Source organism: Lemur catta, chromosome 21 (assembly GCF_020740605.2).
Source record: "Lemur catta isolate mLemCat1 chromosome 21, mLemCat1.pri, whole genome shotgun sequence".
Taxonomy (NCBI): Eukaryota; Metazoa; Chordata; class Mammalia; order Primates; family Lemuridae; genus Lemur; species Lemur catta.
This window is the reverse complement of record NC_059148.1, coordinates 27,918,527-27,938,889: the sequence shown is the minus strand read 5'-3', so window position 1 is coordinate 27,938,889 and position 20,363 is coordinate 27,918,527. Positions and strand designations below refer to the sequence as shown.

The 20,363-nt window shown below is 52.7% G+C and overlaps 1 protein-coding gene across 3 annotated transcripts; it reads right to left on the bottom strand.

Moving 5' to 3' along the window:
* Window positions 1-19,816, bottom strand: KMT5A (lysine methyltransferase 5A). 3 transcript variants are annotated; one of them, XM_045534966.1, is made up of 8 exons: window positions 19,717-19,816; window positions 14,627-14,748; window positions 13,370-13,526; window positions 9,249-9,468; window positions 8,759-8,846; window positions 3,947-4,006; window positions 2,543-2,733; window positions 1-1,937 (listed from the first exon to the last, which is right to left on the bottom strand). In XM_045534966.1, exons 1-8 carry the CDS (start codon window positions 19,724-19,726, stop codon window positions 1,727-1,729), a joined length of 1,059 nt encoding a protein of 352 aa, XP_045390922.1. In that variant the 5' UTR covers window positions 19,727-19,816; the 3' UTR covers window positions 1-1,726. The 3 variants fall into 3 exon arrangements, with proteins under 3 accessions (XP_045390922.1, XP_045390923.1, XP_045390924.1); XM_045534967.1 differs by lacking the exon at window positions 3,947-4,006; XM_045534968.1 differs by lacking the exon at window positions 14,627-14,748 and having other exon boundaries at window positions 19,717-19,811.
* Between the last annotated feature and the right edge of the window lie 547 nt (window positions 19,817-20,363).

The following is a 20,363-nucleotide window of genomic DNA, read 5'->3' as shown; positions in this document are numbered from 1 at the left end:
TTGCCTGGCAATAAATATTTTAATTTTTCTTGTTTCATTTTTATGATGACAAATAATTTTCAAGTTTATTTCCTTTTTTGTTTGTTTGCTTAAATACAAAGCTAAACCACAAACAGGTACAATCAAGACATTTTATCTCACATTTACACACTCCCGTCGGATCCTCCTCCAATGAATTGGCTGACCGCTGACCAGGCTGGTGTGGGGCGGGGGGGAAGACTTTCTTAGGTAGCACCGTCGTGAGGCCTGGGGTGGGGGTGCATCGAGGACGAGGACAGGCTCTCACACCTGTCTCCGTTCACATTTACCTGGGACCAGGGCGAGCCGGAGACCCCAGCCCCCTGAGCTCCTGAGCCCCGGCCCCCGGGACTGAAGGGACAGTGCGTGAGAGTCGGTCCTGCTGAGGGAGGGAGGAGGAAGCCACCCACTCCTCCTGCCATCACAGTCGAGGGGAAACTTCAGCCTTATCCTTGATCCCTGGGGGCTGCTGGGCCCTGCCCGCTGCCCCGCACACCTGGCACCTTTCTCTGAGGCGGGCAGTGGTGGCTGGGGCGGGGGTCCGGGCTTGTGGGCTCACACTCCAGTTCACGGCTGCGTCTTCACAGGAAGGACACGGGTGGTCTTACAAAACAGAAGGCCTTGACAGCAGGCCTGGAACTTTCAACCCAGCAGAATCGGGGGTGTGTCGTAGGGATGGGGTGGGGGGGGGTGTCGGGTAAGTAATTTCTGGTCCCACTACAAAAACTTTATTTTTGATTAGAATAGAGTACCATCTCAAATCTCTTCTACAAAAACAAAAACCAAAAAAAGAAAAAAAAAAAAAACCCAAAAATAATGCAGCCACTTCACTCACTTCAAGACCTATATACATGTAAGTTGTTTTCTGTGGTTTTTCTTCTTTTTTCTTTTTTTTGATTATTTTTTTTTTTTGGTTTCTTTTTTTGATTTTTATTATTTTTTTTTTAAAATAAATTCAGTGTTCACATTTCTATAAAGAATTAACCCAGTTGCAGGAAACCCTGCCCTGGCGGTAGGTAAGCGATGCTTTCCCTGCCCATGTCTGGTTTCATTACCCACCCTGATGCTTCAAGGTGCCCAGAAAAGCGGCAGCCTATGGAAGAGTAAATCTGCGCCCGGCCCGTGCTCCCGGGCCACGGGGTCAGTAAGCTTTCAAGAAAGCAGAGGGGAAGACTAGCTTACTGTGAAACCTTTTTAAAAAATATTCATACACTTCAGTGTGCGCCTGTCGAGACGTCAGGAGAACAAGAGCTTGGGAACATCCCGTCCAGGCCGCTGGGAGGCAGCGTCTTCCTCGCACGCCGTCTCGGGACGTCGGGAGTGCGGGGACAAAGTCCTGGCTCTTCCACCGGAGGCAGGAGACTCGCCCGGCTTCCTGCTTCAAACATGACTCTTTCCTCTAAAACCTGTGCTGAGTCTTGGACTGCACGCACGGGAAGCACAAACGTTCGGCTTGTATGCAAAAAAAGTACAAAAACAACTAGAATATAAAAGTTTTGGTAATATAAGGCCATCTGTTCAAGTCCACCTTGGAAACCTGTAACAGATATTTAAATACTACAGTGAAAAGGCATCTTAATATATTTTTTAAAAACATCTGAAGTCATCCGCTAAGATTAAGTGTGTACAAAAAAAAAAAAATCAATTCCCTTTGAGGGCACTTTGTCCTTTGAAGAAGGGAGGGCGGGGCAGGGAGGGCGACGGCCGGCTAATGCTTCAGCCACGGGTAGGCTTCGATGGAGGCCTTGCTGCGGTCCCCATAGTCATACAAGAGCTCCTCCCCGGCCTCGATGTCTCGGGAGGCGATGAGGATGAGGTGAGGTACGCCGTCGATGTCGTGCAGTTTGGTCTGGCAGTTCCCGCACTTGCTGTGATTGATCAGCCTTCCCAGGCGGTTTGTCTCTCTGGTTGCGTCCACACTGGGGGGGGGGGTGAGAAAGGAGCCTTTTAACCCAGTCAGAGTCACGCTTACTCTCCACACTGGCGGGATGTCGATTCACAGCCGTGGTTTGGGGAAAGAGATTCAATTCAAAAGCTATTTTCGAGAGCCTGGAGAGGCCCTGGGCGGGGGCCTGGGGTGGAGGTCGGGGGAAGCCAAAGGGCTCTTTATGGAGGCACAGGAGGCGACTGTAGAGTTTTGCAAAATAAATAAATGGATAAAAATCAACGCCACCGGCCATCGCCAGGAAGGAGCAATTAGCGATTTCCAGAGCTGCTCTGGGCAAATGCCCTGAAGAGGGAGAGGCCAGCGAGCTGCTAAACAGGTTTTCATGTGACTAGTCGGGTCTGCTGCTCGCTGGATGAGACGATATCCAGAACAGCTCCCCTTCCAAATATTAAAAATGGGAAGAGTGTGTGGGGGTGGGGAGGAGGGAGCTGCAGCGCAGCTTTGAAAAAGGCAACGAGCACAAAACGAGAAGCAGGACCGACAAAGAGGTGCGGGAGCTCTCTGCGGCCCCAGGACCCTGGCCTGTCCTCTCTGCCTGGCTGATGGAAAAGCCACGCGAAGCCACCGCGGACTTACCAGTAAGTCTTGCTCAGATACTGGAAATAGTACATGTAGCAGCCCGTGGAGGGGTCTTGTGCATACAAAGCCTCCCGCTTCCTGGCATCGGTGATCTCGATGAGGTCCCCGTGGTACTCCACCACGAAGTCGCCCCGGGAGAACTGTTTGGTGGCTATCACGCCCCTGCCTTTGCCGTCGATGAGGTCAATCTGTCGGGAGGGGAGCAGAGCGCCGGTTCACAAGAGCAGTGGATGCTGCCACGCAGCTTCCCGGGAGCTCGGGGTTTACGCCACTCCTGACCGGCTTTGTTGAAATATGTCATGATTCACGCATGTTACATGTACGGCTGGATGAGTTTTATTAAACGTATACAGTTGTGCAACTATCAGCACAATCTAGCTTTAGAACACTTCCACCACCCCACAGATTTGGTTCCTGTGTCCATCTGCAAAGCACTGGCACATCAGATCCTCAGGAGAGATCTGCTAGGTGGGTGTTGCCCCATTTTACAGAGAAGGAAACTGAGGCTTAGACAGGCAGAGCCACGTGTTGAAGGCCACACAGCTGGGCAGTGGTGTAGCAGGGACTCAAATTCACACAGCTGGCCTCTCTGCATAGGTACCATGCTCTATGCCTCTCTTGGCGAACAGGACCCAGAATTCTGGGTCTTTCCTCCATTCCATAATTTACCCTCTCGTGTCTCTCTTCATTCTATTGGAGGGGGCTAATCGAGGGGCTCAGGACTTAAGTTTGGATCCCCCTCGGGGGCGAGAAGCAGCAGCTTTCTGATTCTTGGGTCCTAGGACAGACTCATCTGGCCACCGCTGTGGCCGAATGACATGAGTTTGAAATACACTAAGAGAAAAGCAGCTTTCTTGGGTGTTGTCATTCCCCGGAAAACAGTGTTTAGGGAAGCCGGACGGAACCAGCCACATGCTGCGATTCCATTTATGTCTCCTGTCCAGAAGAGGCAAACCCAGAGATAGAAAGCAGATAGTGGCTGCCGGTGGCTGCAGGAGGCGGGCAGAACCACTGGTAGTGGGCACAGGGTTTCTGTCTGGGAGGATGAAAACGTTCTAGAATTAGACAGGGATGATGGCTGCACAGCGTTGATGCACTAAATGCCACTGGATTGTATACTTTATAATGGTTAAAATGGTAAATGTTATGTCAGGGGTATTTTCACACAATTCCTAAAAAAAAGTTTCCCCAGGGTAATGCTTATATACAAGGCCCATTTATGTTTCCTTCATAAGACATTTCCCTAACAAGTTTTAGTAACTGGCTCTCTGACAGCCTACGAGAGTCTGACTGGCACAGTGGCCACGGGAGGGCTAAGGCCACATGGCGGCCACCCGGCTGCGGGACCAGGGGAGGTGAGCGCTCCAGCCCAGCCCCGACGCAGGCAATGCCACCCCTTACCTTCATGCCTTCTTCCTTCCCACTCTCGATCAATTCATCTATTCTTTTCCTTTCTTCCGACTGGGTGGAGAAGCAAGAAAAAAGAGCAGGATCAGCCTTCTCTCCAGGCCGTTCTGGGTCATTCCATGGCCTCGAGCCCTGGCCACCAGGGCCACGCCCACAGGGTCACAGCTGGCCTCCGTGACATCGGTCCCCAGTGGTGCCAAAGCTTCCAGGCACCTTTCTCCTTTTCCTATCAGCCCTATGTTGTGGATGATCTGTCACCTGAGGTTCAATTGGATTGGGAGGGACCCAGCGGTGGCCCAAGGGTAGAATGGGGCTTGTAGGTATGTTCTGTTTGGCCCATGCAGCATTTTAAAAAATGTCCAAATTGGCCAGGTACAGTGCCTCACACCTGTAATCCCCACACTTTGGGAGGCTTGGGGCGGGAGGATCACTTGGGGCCAGGAGTTCAAGACCAGCCTGGGCAACACAGTGAGATCCTGTCTCTACAAAAAATTAACAAATTAGCTGGGCATGGTGGCACATGCCTGTACTCCCAGCTACTCAGGAGCCTGAGGCAAGAGGATTGCTTGAGCCCAGGAGTTCAGGGCTGCAGTGAGCTATGAATTGGGCCACTGCACTCCAGCCTGGGTGACAGAGCGAGACCAAAGTGAGATTGTCTCAGAAGAAAAAAATGTACAATCTCTGACATCTAAAAAGCAGGACTCTGACTTCACATAAAATCAGCTATGACAGATTAGAGGCTACACCCTTGGAATAGGACATGTGTGTGCCACGTCCCTCCTATCCGAGGGCCCCTCCAGACGTCTGTTTAGGATCTCTGAGCTCCATCTCTCCAGAAGCCACCGCCAGGGATGAGAAGAGGACCTCCCACCTGGAGGTCAGTACAGCCCTGCGTCCCTCCCAGTGTCACCTCTTCCATAGGGCCACCCCTCCTGCTCCTACCTCCATCCCTAACCTGGGTTGCACTGCTCTGTTGGCGCACAGGACACTAGGGAGCAAAAGCGAACTATACAGAGACACACTAGAGGCCCCAGACCAGCGTGGCTCGCTGGCACGGACCACTGCTGAACCGGGTGACGCGTGTGGGGAGACGGCCCCGGCCGCCCAGCTCAGAGACTCCCCACGCAGAGCCCCAAACCAGCTCGCAGCTTCTCCAGTCACTCGGTCCACATCTGCAGTGTGCCAGGCCCTGTGATCCTGGGGACACTGCTGAACAGTGAACAGTGAGCTCAAAGACAGTCCCCAATCCAGCCACCTCCTCTCCGTGCCTGCTGCTGCCCCCCAGCCAAGCCACGGCCAGCTCGTCGCTCTCCCGGCTTCCACGCTGACCCTGCAAGCTCCAGTTCCACAAGACATGAAGGAGGTCGTGTCATTTCCCTGCTCAAAGCCTCCCAGTGAGTTTACGTAATAGCGATGCACCAATGTTGGTTCCTTAGTGGTGACAAATTTACCAGGGTACATTAACAGTTAACAGTGGGAGAAGCTGGGTGAGGGGCCCTATGGAAACTCCCTGTACTACCTTTGCAACTTTTCTGTAAGTCTAAAATTATTCCAAAATAAAAAATTATTTAAACAAAAGCCTTCCTCCAGCTTCCCACTGCCACTGAGATAAAATTCAAAATTTTTCCGATGGTTTAGAGGTTCTGCAGGCCACAGACCCTGCCGCCCTGGCCTCATCTACCACCCTGGCCCACGCGCCCACCCTCAGCCACAGCTGCTGGCTGGTTCACAAGGCCAAACTTGTTCCTGCCTTTGCACTTGCTGGTCCCCCTGCCTGGGGTGCCGTGCCCTGTCCCCTAGCTATTTGCCTGGCTTGATCCTCACTTCCTCGGAGAAACTTCCCTGACTACCATGGCTAAAGTACTTAAACTAGCCACCCTACCAAACCACTCTGTTTCATAAGATTAATAACGAAGTGCTATCCAAAATTATCTTGTTCTTTATCTTTTTTTGTTAATCACTCCACACTTGAATATAAGCTCCATGAGTACACAGAGGCCCTGTAGGGGCCTGATCTAGTTTACTGTGGAATCTCCTGGCCTAGAACAGTGGCAAGAAATAGGCCCTCCAAGCACCACCAGCACACACACACAACCGCCTTGCTGTGTGATCAATTCGCTGCAAGTGTGCAGAGTCGTGAGGAACGTGGTGGCCTCTGTAAATGGGAGCAGTCCCGGGAAAACCAGGGTGGCCAACTGGGGATTTTCCTGCTGGGACTGACCACAGCATGGAGGAAATGAGCTGGGGCCAGGCCGGACGCCCAGACGCACAGCCAGGGAGGCAGTCTCCCGAAGGCCAGAAGTTGGGGCATGCCAATAGCCAGCTCTGGGCTTCCTAAAGGGAACTCTGGCAGCAGCCCACAGCGGGGCCTAGAGGCAGATGGACTGGGAGGGACACAAGGTCGGAATGAGGGCAGGTGAGGAGGGCCTGAGCACAGAAGGAGGGGACCTTCCAGAGAGGGAATCAGCAGGTCGCTCTACGTGTCAGGCTCTGGGGCTGAGCTGGGGTTGAAGAAGCCAGGGCATTGCCAACAGGCATGGTTCCCGCCCCAGTGCTGGCTGCCACCCGACCCGAAGCCAGACCAGCCAGCAAAAGGGGCCCCCGCAGTGAAGTGCCAAGGGGTTCAGGGCAGCTCTCCAAGGCTCACCCTGTGTCCAATCCCTGCAGCCCAGATGCCACCGTGTTGCCTTGGACTTGAACCCTGCACCTAGACCCTGCCCCACCCACTGTCTTCAGGCTCAGCAAAGTCTCTGAGAAGCTGTGAATTTCAGTTTCACTCCTGACTACCTGGCCGATAGCAGCCTCTCTCGTGCCCCATGCGCCCCGGCCCAGAAGGGCAGTCAGGTCCGGACTGACCTCGTCCCTTAGATGGGGCCCAGCTGCCCTGCCCTGGGCTCTCTGTGCAGTAGAGAGAACATACTGGGTGGGAGGAGGAGGCAAAAAAGAAAAAAAAAAAAAAAAAAAGGAGACTACAGTGCCCTGGCCAGCCACAGCCCCCAAGCCCAGCCAGTCCTAGCCCCATCAGAACCAGCCAACACAGCCCGACTGCCATGGTGCTCACTCAGCAGAGCCAACACAAACAGTGAGGGACGTGGCTCTCGCTTACAAGTGGCTCTTCGTCCAGGAACAGAGCGAGTTTTATTGTGCCTGCAGACCGTGCTTTGGGGACCCAGGCGCTGCCCTCCCGCTCCTCTGCTGCCAGACTGGGCAGCCCTGCACGCTGGCCCACTGCAGCCGCCACTCCTCCCGCAGCCGAGCCCGTGCTGCTTCTTAGCGAGGCAGACCCAGCTGCCCCCACCCGAATCCCAGGCGGCCCTGGGCGAACCTCAGCACAGGCTGCCTGTGTGGGCGCTGCGGCTCCGAGCCGGCTGGGAGGCGTCCTGGGTTCTGCGGCCTGGCACTGCCTCGCCCTCTGCAGTGCTGTCTTTAAGAGTGACCTAGCACAGCCTGCCACTGCCGGCGAGTGTTTTATAACAGCTCACTCTTGGCGGAAAGACATTGCCTTTTTCAGGAAATGAAGCCAAAGCTGCTCTCTGGGGGGAAAAATGGACCCCTTTTTTGGTTTGTTTTTTTTAATGAAGTTTCATCAATTAAAAGAAGGAGCAAGAATGAACACTGGACCACTGTATATCTGGATATTTAACATAAAAAACGCTGAAGGAATTTATTGAGGATTGAAACGCTAAAACTGCCAAAGCGGGGGTCCCCAGCCCGCTGGGCAGGGAGCAATCCTGAGCACTGCTCCCAAGTCCAGCGGTCTCTTCGGGGTGTGGGAGAGTGCAGGGGCTGCCCCAGTGTCCCTGAGTGGGAGGGACCTGGCCACGCCCTGGGCTTCCTTAACAGAAAGCCAACAGCCACACCTCACTGCATCAAATATTGACTGACTGCTGCATAGCTCAACCCTTTGCAAACACGGTGGCGGAGGCCGGCACCGCCAGCTGCCCTTCCCACCGGTGTTTTTCCCTCTGTTCCACATGTTCCTAGCGATGACAGCTGGGGGGAGGGGGAGCAGAGGCAGCAACGACACTGGGAAGCAGTGGTGACGACAGCAACAGTTAACTGGCGCTTGCTGTGTGGCAGGCATTGTTGTAAGGGTTCTACATGCGCGAACACATTTATTTACTCCACCCAACAGCCTACCAGGTACTACGTCATCATGCCATTTTACAGACAGGAGAGCCGAGGCAGACAGGGTAAGTGAAGGGCCTACAGTTACATAACCAGTAAGTGGCTCCAAGCCACTGCTCCTTACCACCCTGAGCCACAACATGGAAACTTCCAGACAACAGACGAGACAAGCCTCTGAAAGAATGGGCAGCCTTCCCCACAATGCCAGGCTCCACATGGCCCTGCCAACAGATCCTGGAAAAGCCACCGTCCCAGTAGTGCCTGGCTTCCCATGCCACATACTACAAGGTCCAAGGCTCCTTCACAGAAGTGTCATCACCAAGCCTCACAGTGAACCCATCAAAAAGGCAGAGCAGGCTGAGCACAGTGGCTCACACCTGTAATCCCAGCACTCTGGGAGACTGAGGCGGGAGAATTGCTTGAGCCCAGGAGTTTGAGGATGCAGTGAGCTGTGATGACATCATTGCACTCTACCCGGGGCGACAGAGTGAAACTCTGTCTTGGTGGCGGGGTGGGGGACACAAGGCAGAGCAAGCTGTGATGATGCCAATAGACTGAGGAGAAAACCAAGGCCAGAGAAGGCAAGAGACTTGCCCCAAGACGACACAAACGAGGCTTAGGATGCGCAGGCCCGGCCCTGCCCCTCCAAGAGCTGGAATCATAACCACGTGACTCTACCTGCAGCTCAGCTTTGCTCTTCCTGGAGCTCCTTCGGACAGGGTAGAAATCCGTGAGTTTGCGATTCTGTTGCGTTTTTCCTTGAGCTCTGGGTGAGAAGGGAAGAGAAAATAAACATTAGAACTGAAAACTACGCTCCCAGCTGGGAGGCACACAACTGCTTAGGAGGCAGCTCCTGCAAACGATGCCACTTAAACACCTCTGTCCACTGGAGCCTGATGGTCACTCAGCTCACCAGCCCATGAGGGCCTCGGAGCATTTCAAAGCCAGGACGCTTACTCTCGTTGCAGGGGGCAGAGAGGGGAGACTCTTGCATTCTGGACCCATGCCAGACTGAGATGCTGACAACTAACAGCACTGCTGACAACGTCTGCAGGAGTCTGAGGCTTTAACAGAGAAAGGCTGAGAGGTGACCACTTAGTCCCAGCGGGACACCTGAGCAGGCTTCCCCAAGCCCTGCATTAGGAGGGGGACTCACGGGGACACTCACTTTTTCCGAGGGGCCTGTTTGCCCTTGAGGGGCTTTTTCAGGGCTTGCTTGGCGACGGCTGCATTGGTAGAATCACAAGACGAGGTTGGAGTTTTTGGAGGTTCTGCTGCTTCAGATTTTTGGTTTGGAAAAGGTGCCAGGGGACCTCTCCTGGCGTCTTTGATCTTCTGTTCCTCAGACTTCGTGGCATTCCGTAATGCATTCCCAGAATTTCTTTTCTCTGCAGGAAGAAGCAGGGAAAAGACCAGGGGTTATTCTATACTCTCTGTCTCCCCAATTTCTAGACCTTAAGCTGCATTCTAAGACAGGCTTTGAGAAGAGAGGACCCTGGGTGTGCCAGGCAGGAAGGTCCTCAGCCTACTGAGCCCTGTGTCCACTATCGGCTATCCCCGGAGGAGAAAGTAGCTCCAGCTCCACTTATTTATTATTTTAGAGACAGGGTCTTGCTCTGTCACCTAGGCTGCAGTGCAGTGGCCTGATCATAGCTCACTGCAGCCTCCAATTTGTGGGCTCAAGTGACCCTCCTGTCTCCACCTCCCTAACACCTGAGACTACAGGTATGTACAACCCCATCCCAATTTTTTCCACTTTTTCTTTCTTTCTTTTTCATAGACAGGGCAGGGTTTTGATCTGTCACCCAGGCTGGAGTGCAGTGGTGCCATCATAGCTCACTGCAGCCTCAAACTCCTAACCTCAAGAGATCCTCCCACCTCAGCCTCCTGAATAGCTGAGCTGGTACCACCACACTGGGCTCATTTTTTGATTTTTTTGTAGAGATAGGGTCTTGCTTTGTTGCCTAGGCTAGTCTTAAACTCGTGCCCTGAAGCCATCCTCCTACCTTGGCCTTCCAAAGTGCTAGGATTATAGGCACAAGCCATTGCATGTGCCTCTAGCTCTACTTTTTGCCAAAGATACTGGGCAGAGGTTTTGGGCTTCTGCATCCTGATGCGGGATAGCCTGCAGGCAGAAGCGCCACAGCCAGCAACGCTGATAAGAGCGCTCCATAGACAGCTTTCTGGAATTAGGCTGCAGACTCGACATCAAAAGCTCAATTCTTAACTTAAAGAGTGGGCCAGCACTGGGGACCGGACTAAGGCGACAAAGCAGAAACTCTTCCGCAAGAGCTGCCTGGCTTGCTTCATTTCAGATTCAAAAAAAAACCAAAAAAGTCTCCCTTTCTAGTGGGGTTGAAGCCCCAGGTTCACAGTGGTTCTCGGCATGGTGCCTGGGCAGACTGGTCCCTGTGTTTTGAGGCACATTGCAAAGGATTTGTTACTGAAAACACTTGGGCTGTGCCAGTGCTGGTAAATGATTTGCTGGTTTCTTTTTAAATGATCTACTTTTAAAAAATAATAAGGGTCATGCCCATAATCCCAGCACTTTGGGAGGCTGAGGCAGGATTGCTTGAGGCCAGGAGTTTGAGATCAGCCTGGGCAACACAGCAAGACCCTGTCTCTACAAAAATAAAAGAATTAGCCAGGCATGGTGGCATGCGCCTGTAATCCCAGCTACTCACGAGGCTGAGGCAGGAAGATGTTGTAAGCCCTGGGGTTTGAGGTTGCAGTGAGCTATGATGATGTCACTGCACTCTAGCCCAGGCAACAGAGTGAAACACTGTCTCAAAAAAAAAAAAAAAAAAAAAAAGAAAAGAAAAGAAAAAGAAATAAAGAAAGAAAGAAAGAAAGAAAAGAAAGGAAAAGAAAAGAAAAGAGTAAATAATACACTATAATAAACTCACTGCTGGTAGATGTAAAATGGTGCAGCCACTTTGGCAGTTACTCGAAAAGTTAAACATAGAGTTACCATATGACCCACCAATTTCACTCAAGAGAATTAGAAACATATGTCCACACAAAAATCTGCACAGGAATGTAGCAGCTTATTCATAATAGCCAAAAAGTAGAAACAACCCAAATGTCCATCAACTGATGAATGGGTAAACGAAATTTGGTCTGTCTATACAATGGAATATTATTCAGCCATAAAAAGGAATGAAGTGCTAACACGTACTTCAAGGATGAACCTTGAAAACACGATGCTAAGTGAAAGAAGCCAGAAACAAAAGACTACACATTGTGTAATTACACTTATATGACATAAGAACAAGCAAACCCATAGAGACGGAAAGTAGTTTAATGGTTGCCTTGAGCTGGGGGACAGATGGTGACTCCTAATGGGTACAGGGTTTCTCTTTGGGGTGATGAAAATGTTCTGGAATTAGATAGTGGTAATGGTTGCATAACTCTGCAAATACACTAAAACCCACTGAATCGTAAACCTTTAAATGATGAACTTTATGATACGTGAACTGTACTTCAATAAACCAAAGAGAAAAATAAATAAATACATCAAACCTATTCAGATCACTTTTACTCCTTTACATGCCTTCTTGGGTGGAACCAGAGGAAATTAAGGCCAGGATGTCACGCATACTCCTGGGAGTGTGTGGTGCTGGTGGATATCATCTATCCTATCCGTCAGAATCACAGACAGGCACCTTTAGGGTCTCCGAAGTCCATCTGACCCAGTTCTAATCACAGTAACACCATGAGCCGAATGAGCTACTTTTGTACCATCTCACCATTTGGGACAATGTACATTTGGCCCCATTCCCAAAGAATGTGAGACTGGCCAGCTACCATTTCTAGAAAGAGCCCTTTCCCCACCCCTGTGTGGCAGTGCTAACCTACGGGCTGCACCTGCAGGGATGAGCAAGGATGTGCACCTCACAGTCCAGCAAGGGGAACAGCTGACACATGGAGCACGTGATACAGCCCTTTGGCATTGACACCATTCAGAATAGCCCTGTGTGTCAGGTCAGACTCCTCATTCTCCCAATTCACAGATGAGAGAACTGGGGCTCAGAAAAGAGTAGCAATCTGCCCAAGCCTCCTTCTTTCTGGTGGCAAAGTTAAGATTAGAACCCTAGTCATCTGAAGACCAAATCATTAGGACTGATTACCTTGTGCGCCAGGGGAAATCAAGCCAAGGGTGGGCTCCTGCCCCCAGTTCAGGGCTTCCCTAGCTCCGATTCTCAGATCTGGCCCCAGAAGTTGGGCCAAATCATCACCTATGACACTTTCTGTTAGCAAACACAAGGCTTCCTTGTATGGAGCTGCTGGCAGATAGAGGCTCTGCGTCTTTCGGATAAGGTGTTTTTTTTTTTTTGTTTTTTTTTTTTTTGAGACAGAGTCTCACTCTGTTGCCCGGGCTAGAGTGAGTGCTGTGGCATCATCCTAGCTCACAGGAACCTCAAACTCCTGGACTCAAGCGGTCCTTCTGCCTCAGCCTCCCGAGTAGCTGGGACTACAGGCATGCGCCACCATGCCCGACTAATTTTTTCTATATATATTTTTAGCTGTCCATATAATTTCCTTTCTATTTTTAGTAGAGACGGGGTCTCGCTCTTGCTCAGGCTGGTCTCGAACTCCTGAGCTCAAACAATCCGGCCGCCTCGGCCTCCCAGAGTGCTAGGATTATAGGCGTGAGCCACCACGCCCGGCCTCGGATAAGTTTTTAATTAGAAAGGAGCATGGTGAATTGGGGAAAGCTCACATACCCCACTGCAGCTTTGAAAGGGAATATTTGGATTAGAGCAAGAGTTCTAAGAGGTTTCAGTTTGTTTTGCAAGTCCAGGCAAAGTTTTCACTAACTGTGTATTTTCTTGTTCAATATTTTAACTCTAAATCTCATTGCAGAGTATGCTGCTTCAGAGAATAGCACTGAATGCTTGAGTGGAAAGAAACTTTAGAAATGGGGTCAAGGCCAGCTCATAAAAGGGAAGGAAGTCAGTTCCCTGCAATTGCCTGGTCTGTACAACCTGAACTCATTATTTCTGCACTTTTAGCACTCATGAGCCTCTCTAATTGCACATCAGGTGTATTTTTTTGCAGCTTGGCTAGAAAATCAAGCTTGAAGAACATGCTAACTCTTGTGAAAGCAGGAAGAACCTGTCAGACCAACAGGGCACACACCCTGGAATAGGCCACTCTTTAATAGCAAGATAGAACACGGTTCAAACCTCTCGAACTTGGAATTGAAGAGGCTGTATAAATATACACTATATATGCATTCCTGTGGAGGTTTCTGCAGCCACCAGCTATGATTAGAATGAGGCTTACCTTCTCGTTTCCTGTAGATTCCGGCTAATGGTTTCCCCTGGCATTTGACATCGTGATGTGCAACTGAGTTCTCTTCCTGAAGGGGGGAACGCATTCCAGAGCATTTGTTCGGGCTCATGTAGGAATAGATCTTTGATTGCCCGGTAAACACGTTCTCCTAAAAAGACAAATGCATATTCTGAAAGAGGCTTGAAGAAGAAGGAGATCCGATAGCATTTAAGGGGACACGAGAATACAAAAGACAAAAAAACAGTCATCATCATCTCTCAAAAACTGGGCTACTGGGGAATGCCAGCCCCAGTTCTCTCAGGAGAGCACTGGCAGGTTTGGAATCCCAGGTCTAAGTCGATGTGTTTCTCGAACACATTGGTCTCTAATTTCCGTCACTAAGGGGACATGTGGCCAGCTGGAGAACCAGCTGCACACAAAGGTCTGTATAGGAAGGAGACAACCTACCAGCAGTGGGGAGGTCAGAACAACCTGAAGGGCTGGGCCAGGCTTAGGAGTTAACTCCCCTGGCAGGAGCCTTGGTGACTCTAGCTTAGAAACAGGCCTCAGGGACCCTGATTAACCACTGGGTCCTGAGGACAGCTGGGAGGGCTTGTCAGAACTGCCAGAGCCCTCTGCCCCAGCCTGGCCCCTCTCAAATCATAGCAGCCCAGGAGCCTCCCAGGACTGCGGTGCGAAAACTTCTCTCAGGGTGACTGACTGAAGGAAGCTAATGAAAGCAGAGGCTACAGCCAGCGCATTTAGGGCGGTCACTCCACTGCAAAACCGCACCTTGGCCTTAGTAAGAGAGTGGGCAGGCCGGTGGGGCGGCTCAGGTCACTGCTGCTGTCTCTGGGTGTGGGCCTCTCCTCTGAGTAAGCACAGACAGGAGGAGGGCGGCTTCCCCAGAAACAATGCTAGAGTCTCGCTGCCTTGGTGAACCACTAAACATCAAGTCAGCGAGACCCTTGACCTCTCCAAGGGACCCGGGCAGGCCCCGCACACCCTGGGAAGGCGGCCACCTCCGGGGAAGCTGGCTCTTGGGGTGTGGAAATGCCATAAAGACACCGTCAAACTTTTCCGAGGTCAAATACCGCCGGAGTCATGGCGGAGCCAAGTGTGCACGCCACTCCCAGCCAGGCGGCAGAAAAGGAAGCTGCCCCAGCCGGGCGCCCCTGGGCGGCGCGGCGGGGGCCGGGGGGCGCCCACGTGCTCGCGGCCCCGGCCGGGCGGGCGCGCCGCGTGAGTGCGGGGAGGGTGCCTGCTTACCCCGTCGGTGCGGGGCCTCCCCGGGCCCCTCCGCTCCACCATCTCCGGGCCCGGGGCCGTCGCTGCCACCGCCGCCGCCGCCGCCGCCGCCTCCACCGCGCGGGGCTTGGACATCTTCCTGCCTGGAGAGGGGGACCCGGGGGAAGCGGGGGAGGGGGCGCTCAGGGCGCGGCGGGGCGGGGAGCGGGGCCGCCCGGGCCGGGCGCCGCGGAGGCGCCTCCCGCCGCAGCCATGTTTCGAGGGCCCGGCGGTGGTGGGCCGCCCGCGCCGCCGGGAGGCAGGGGCCGGCCGGCCGGGCCGGGCCGGGGCCCGCGTCGCCCTCCCGCCGCCCGGCCCGGCCGGGCCCCGCGCGCCGCCCGCCCCCCGCGCGGCCGGGCCCGACACACCCACCTGCAGCCCGGCCAGGCCCATGGCGACGCGCCCCGCGCCCTCGCCGCCGCGGCCCGGCCACCACCGCTGCCGCTGCCGCTGCTGCTGCTGCTGCCGCCGCCACCAGCGCCGCCGCGGCGCCCCGGGGAAGGGCCGGCGGCGCCCCACGGCGCCCCCTTCCCCCATGGCCGACAGGCAGGGCCCGGCTCCCGCGCGCCGCGGCAGCCGCGGGCCGCCCGGAGCGAGGCTCGCAGGGAGGGAGGCGCTGGCAGCGCGTCCTCCGCGGCCCGCCCGCCCGCCGTCCGGCTCCGGGCCCGGGGAGGGGGCTGGCAGGGGCGGCGCTGCGAGGCTCCGCGGGCGGGAGGGAGGGCGGGCTGCGCGGCTGCGACGAATCCCGACTCGGGCGCGCCCCCTCGCGCGCGTCCTCAGCCACTCGGGGAGGAGGGGGTGGGAAACATGATAATGACAGCCAGGCTCTCGGCCGGCCGGCTCCTTCTCTCGCTGGCTCCAGGGATATTTTGGGAGCCTGGTCGGTGCCAGGCGAAATCAGCAGCGGTGAACGCGACACGCCAGGGCCCTCGGGTGTGCCCGGAGCTATGCTCCCGGAGCGCTTACCGGGCATTTAGCCCTCCCCGCCAGCGCATGGGGGCCAGGTCCCGTCGGCATCTCCTTTTAAGACGGTGATACTGTGGCTCAAGAGATATGCAGGGGTTTGCCCAAGGCCACAGATCTGGGAAGTGATGGGGCAAGTGTCAAACCCAGGCGGGCTGTACTTAACCGGTAGGAGACAGGGCCGGTAGGTTATAATGACAAGTTTGCTGGGTTGCTTCTCTTGCGTATGTTATCTCATTCAAACCTCACAACAACCCTATGAAGGTAGATACTATTATTATCTCTCTTCTACAGATGGGGAAAGCGAGGCTCTGAGATACGTGGAGTTTGGCCAAGTTCTCAGAAATAGATGGGTTTCCAGCCCAGGCCACCTCACGGCAGAGCCTGCACTCCCAGACACTACCCTTTCTGGTTACAGATGAGGACATTGAGGTTGGGAGGAGCAAATGGTGTTGCAGAAGGGTTTAGCAAGTCATCTTGTACTCCTGTCCCCTCCATGAGAAAATGCCCTATAGGTAGACAGGGTTCCAGTCATTCTGGAGGCTGTCTCAGCATAGCTCACTGTCCTGCGCCATTGTGCTATAGCTATTAGGGTTTGTGGGCCCACAGCCAAAGAGTCACTGTATTTACGCAAAGTCATAGGTGCAAACAAGACATTTCAAGGTATCCAGCTTCTGCTGCCTGGGTGGTGGCCTGGGAGTCAGGGACTGGGTTCCTCTCCCTGCATCTGCCCAGAGGTGCTTTTGTGACCATGCTCAAGTCACTTCCCCAGTCTGGGACTCAGCATCCTCGTAAGTAAAAACCAAGAACCTTGAATTCCATAATCCACCTACGGCACCTTCCAATATCCACAGATAAACAAATGGCTGTTTATAGCTGCTTCTCTACCTCACCTCCCATTAACAGGGATAAAACTGAGTAGGATTAAGTGACAGGTCACTGCTCAGGACAATCCCTCCTCCTGAATCAGCTCATGCATTAGCATCTTTCAAGGCGGGTCCCCACCCCAACCACTAACTGCAGTGGGGTAGGGTACTCACTCTGCCTGTGCCTTCTGCAGCAACTATGACACCTGAATACCCAAGAGACTACCCACAGCGTGGAAGAGGATTCGAAAGTGACATTCTGATACCCAGGCTGAGCTATTTGAAAGTGTCTTCTACATCTGCAAGGCTGAGAAGTTTTACAGTGTGTTGCCAAACTACCATGAGAATCATGGTTTTGGAGCAGGAAGCAGCTACACAGATCATCTTGTCTATTTCACATACTATTTTAATACCCTCCACCCCCCAGCCCCCCCACCCCCTGCCACCATGGCCATAGCTATTTCTGCATCTTAGCCGCCAAATGCAGGAGATACATTGCAAGCGAAGCACCCATTCCTCTCAATGCTGCAGCTTTAGTGTAAAAACTCTTAATGTTGCCCAGGATTTCACAGAAATATAACTCAACAGCAATAATACTAATCACTAACACTTATGGAATGTTTACTACGTGCTAAGACTGTAAAACTGCATTATTTGACTTAATCTTCCCATCAACTTATGAGAGGATACTATTATTCCTATTTCACAGACGTGGAAACTGAGGCTCAGGGAAGATAAATCATTTGCCTAAGAGTTATATGACTAAGCAGTGATGGACCCAGTTCTGCTATATCAGAGTGCTTTACTATAAACAATGTATATTGCTTCTCTCGAATTCAAACACTAACATACTCATTCATTTGTTCAACAAACATTTATTGAATACATGCTTTGTTCCAGGCCCTGTGCTAAGGACACAACAGTGAACACAAAGAGAGACAGAGCACGGTGAGGCGAGAAGGGTCAGTAGGACCCTACAGGCCATGGTGAGGATTGTGGACTTGATCCTAAGAGCAAATCGAGGTGGGGAGGAGTAGTGAGGGTGACATGATAAAAATCTGTCCTCTTGGAGACCACTCTAGCTGCTAAGAGATAATGAATTGGAGATGGCAAAAGTGAAAGGAGGGAAACGAAATAGGAGCCCATTCAATGGTGGCATACTCGGGATTGTAAATGTTTACATGATTATAAAACTTCAAAACCAGAGAAGAGTTGCCTGGTATCTGAACGGTCTGTTCGTGTGACCCAGCAGGGCTCTCAAAGCGAACTAACTGCAAGTTTGGAGCAAAGAGTGATTTTTCTAGACAAAAGAGATTGACCATTCATTTGAAGTGCTGTAAATGATTTGGTATTTACAATTCTAAATATCCAGTTTAATAGTTTGCAAGGGTAATGAAGCCTAAGAAACAAGTAACTACTAATTTGGGGGTCAAGTAAGACAATGAGAATCATTAACCAATAATTACAAAGGGAATTTGTAAGCCTGCCATGGTAGAAGCTAGAAAACATTCATCTTCACTTTGGCTAAGTAAGGGAGGAAGGGAGGAACAAAGACACAGAATAGCTAGAGTCTGGACAGGGACTGTGGACTTCAAGCTTCCACCTCAGGAAAATGGGAATAACAATTTGTAAAGATTAACTGAGAGGGACTGGGCGAGGGGGCTCATACCTGTAATCCCAGCACTCTGGGAGGCCAAGGCGGGAGGATCCCTTGAGTTTAGGAGGTCAAGACCAGCCTGAGCAAGAGCGAGACTCTATCTCTACTAAAAATAGAAAAACTAGCCGGTGGCCCATGCCTATAGTTCCAGCTACTTGAGAGGCTGAGGCAGGAGGATCGCTTGAGATGCCCGGCCCTTAATGGTAATTATTATTTATCCATTTTTAAGTATTCCAATGGTAATTTTCCCCCATAGATTAACTAAAGCAAGCTTTTTTTTTTTTTAAGGCACTGCTTTTCAAACAGATAGTTTAAATGATTTTGCAGTGATGGGAAAAATGAACCAGAGAAGTATAGTCTTATTAAGATTCATCAGATAATATTAAATATACCTTTAGATGCTTAACACTTTTCTAAAGAAAAATATCAGTCTTAGTTTTCTCTGTGAATTTGGTGATGAAGCTCTTTAACCTGAAGTTCACTGTGCCTCGTTTCTTCATCAGGACCTGGGTAAGTCTTTTCCCAAAAGACCCTACGTGGATCCTGGGAAAATATATGATGCAACTAAGTGCAGGGCCTGAAAACAAAGGGGCCCAATAAATATTTGCTGAATGAATGAATCATTATGTTATTATTATTGTTATAGGGAGCATACTGTATTAAGGCAGATTCCTACTGACACGTGATTCCTTGGAATTTTGAGAAAAATGTAATACCTCAACTTATTTTTAAAAAATAATAATTCTACTCAACTGTCACGCTCAAATTTTTGGCCCTTTAGCGTGAAGGAGACACAATGGCTGGAAATGACCAGAGGCTGGAGATCTCTTTGCCGCATAACGTGGGGTTGCACTGTCCTGACAGCAAACTAAGTATGCAAGGAAGGACTTCAGGCAGGGACATCGCCTCTCGCAGCTGTTCAAGCACACTCAAGCCATAACCCGTGGGTGGAAGTCCCGACCAGCTTCGGGGCGAAGAGCCGTCCCCGCGAGGTGCCAGGGACCTGTTTCACCCCAAACTGGGCCAGCGGGGCCCGGCCCTCGCCCCGGCGGCGAAGAGCTGACTCAGAGCGTGGGGAGGGAAGAAAGGCGCCCGCCGCGGTGTGCACTCCGACGCGCTCCCCAGGATGTAGGTTACAGATCTGCGCCCTCGCCTCGGGGTCACCTCCTTTCCCAACAAGAGAGCGTCCCGAAGTGGGCGAAGCCCGACTCTCTTCCCCCCCTCACTTGTATCAATAACCACCATTCCCTGGAGGTGCCCGGCGCTTTAGTTTCCAAAGAGCTTTGACATATGGATCCGCTACTTCTGGAGAGGAAGGCCAGCGGGTGCCCAAACCTCAGAGAGGAGAAACCGAGGCACGGCAGTGGGAGGGGCTTCTGGGGGCTTTGGAAGCTGGCGTGGGGATGCCGGGCGGGGAAGGTTCCGCCGCAACCCCCCCTCCGTTCTTCCCCCTCCCACGCGGGTCCCCGCGCTCCGCCCGAGCCGCCCGCAGGAGGGCGCGTCCCCGCCGCTGCTCCCGCCACCCCAGCCCCACTCTAGGGCGACCCCCGAGCCAGCCGCCCCTATGCTGGCCACTGGGCAAATACCTCTAGCCATGGCCCGGCTCAGCCACCGCCTGGGATCTCCCGGGAAACCGAGCTTTCGAAAAAAGTTGCAACAACTGTAGCCAACTGCTCCGCCGAGCTCCAGCTGCTCTCCCTGATTGGCGCCGCCGCCCGCCTCTCCGCAGACTGCCAGTCGTGATAGGCGGAGCCGGAGAGAGAGCCCGCCCTTCTCTCCGCCTTCTCGTCGGGGGCGGGGCCAGCGGCCGTACTTTCTACAAACGCTTTCAGGACAGGTCCCGGCGGAGGAGGTGGGAGGGGGTTTAAATTTGATCGTCTCCCGCCGTTGATTGGCTGCGGTGAAAGGACACCCCAGCTGCCATTGGGAGGCGCCAAACTCCTCCCCCTCTCAGTGCTGAAGCTCCGCCTTCGGAGCTTTATCCCGGCGGCTGGAGGTTCGGTCTTAGAGCAGACCCGATCCGGGACTTCCGGGTTTTTTCGGGCTTGACCGGAACCCGACCTTTGACCCCTCGGCCTCCCCTTATGACCTGGGAAACCTGGCTCTCAGAGCAGTTTGGCAACTCTGCCACCTGGACCCCTGCAGCAGTTTGATCCATTCATTCTTAGGTTTGAAAGGTTTATTGAAAGAGTCCATTATTCCAGTATTCAAAACCCGCTGGCACAACTCCTAC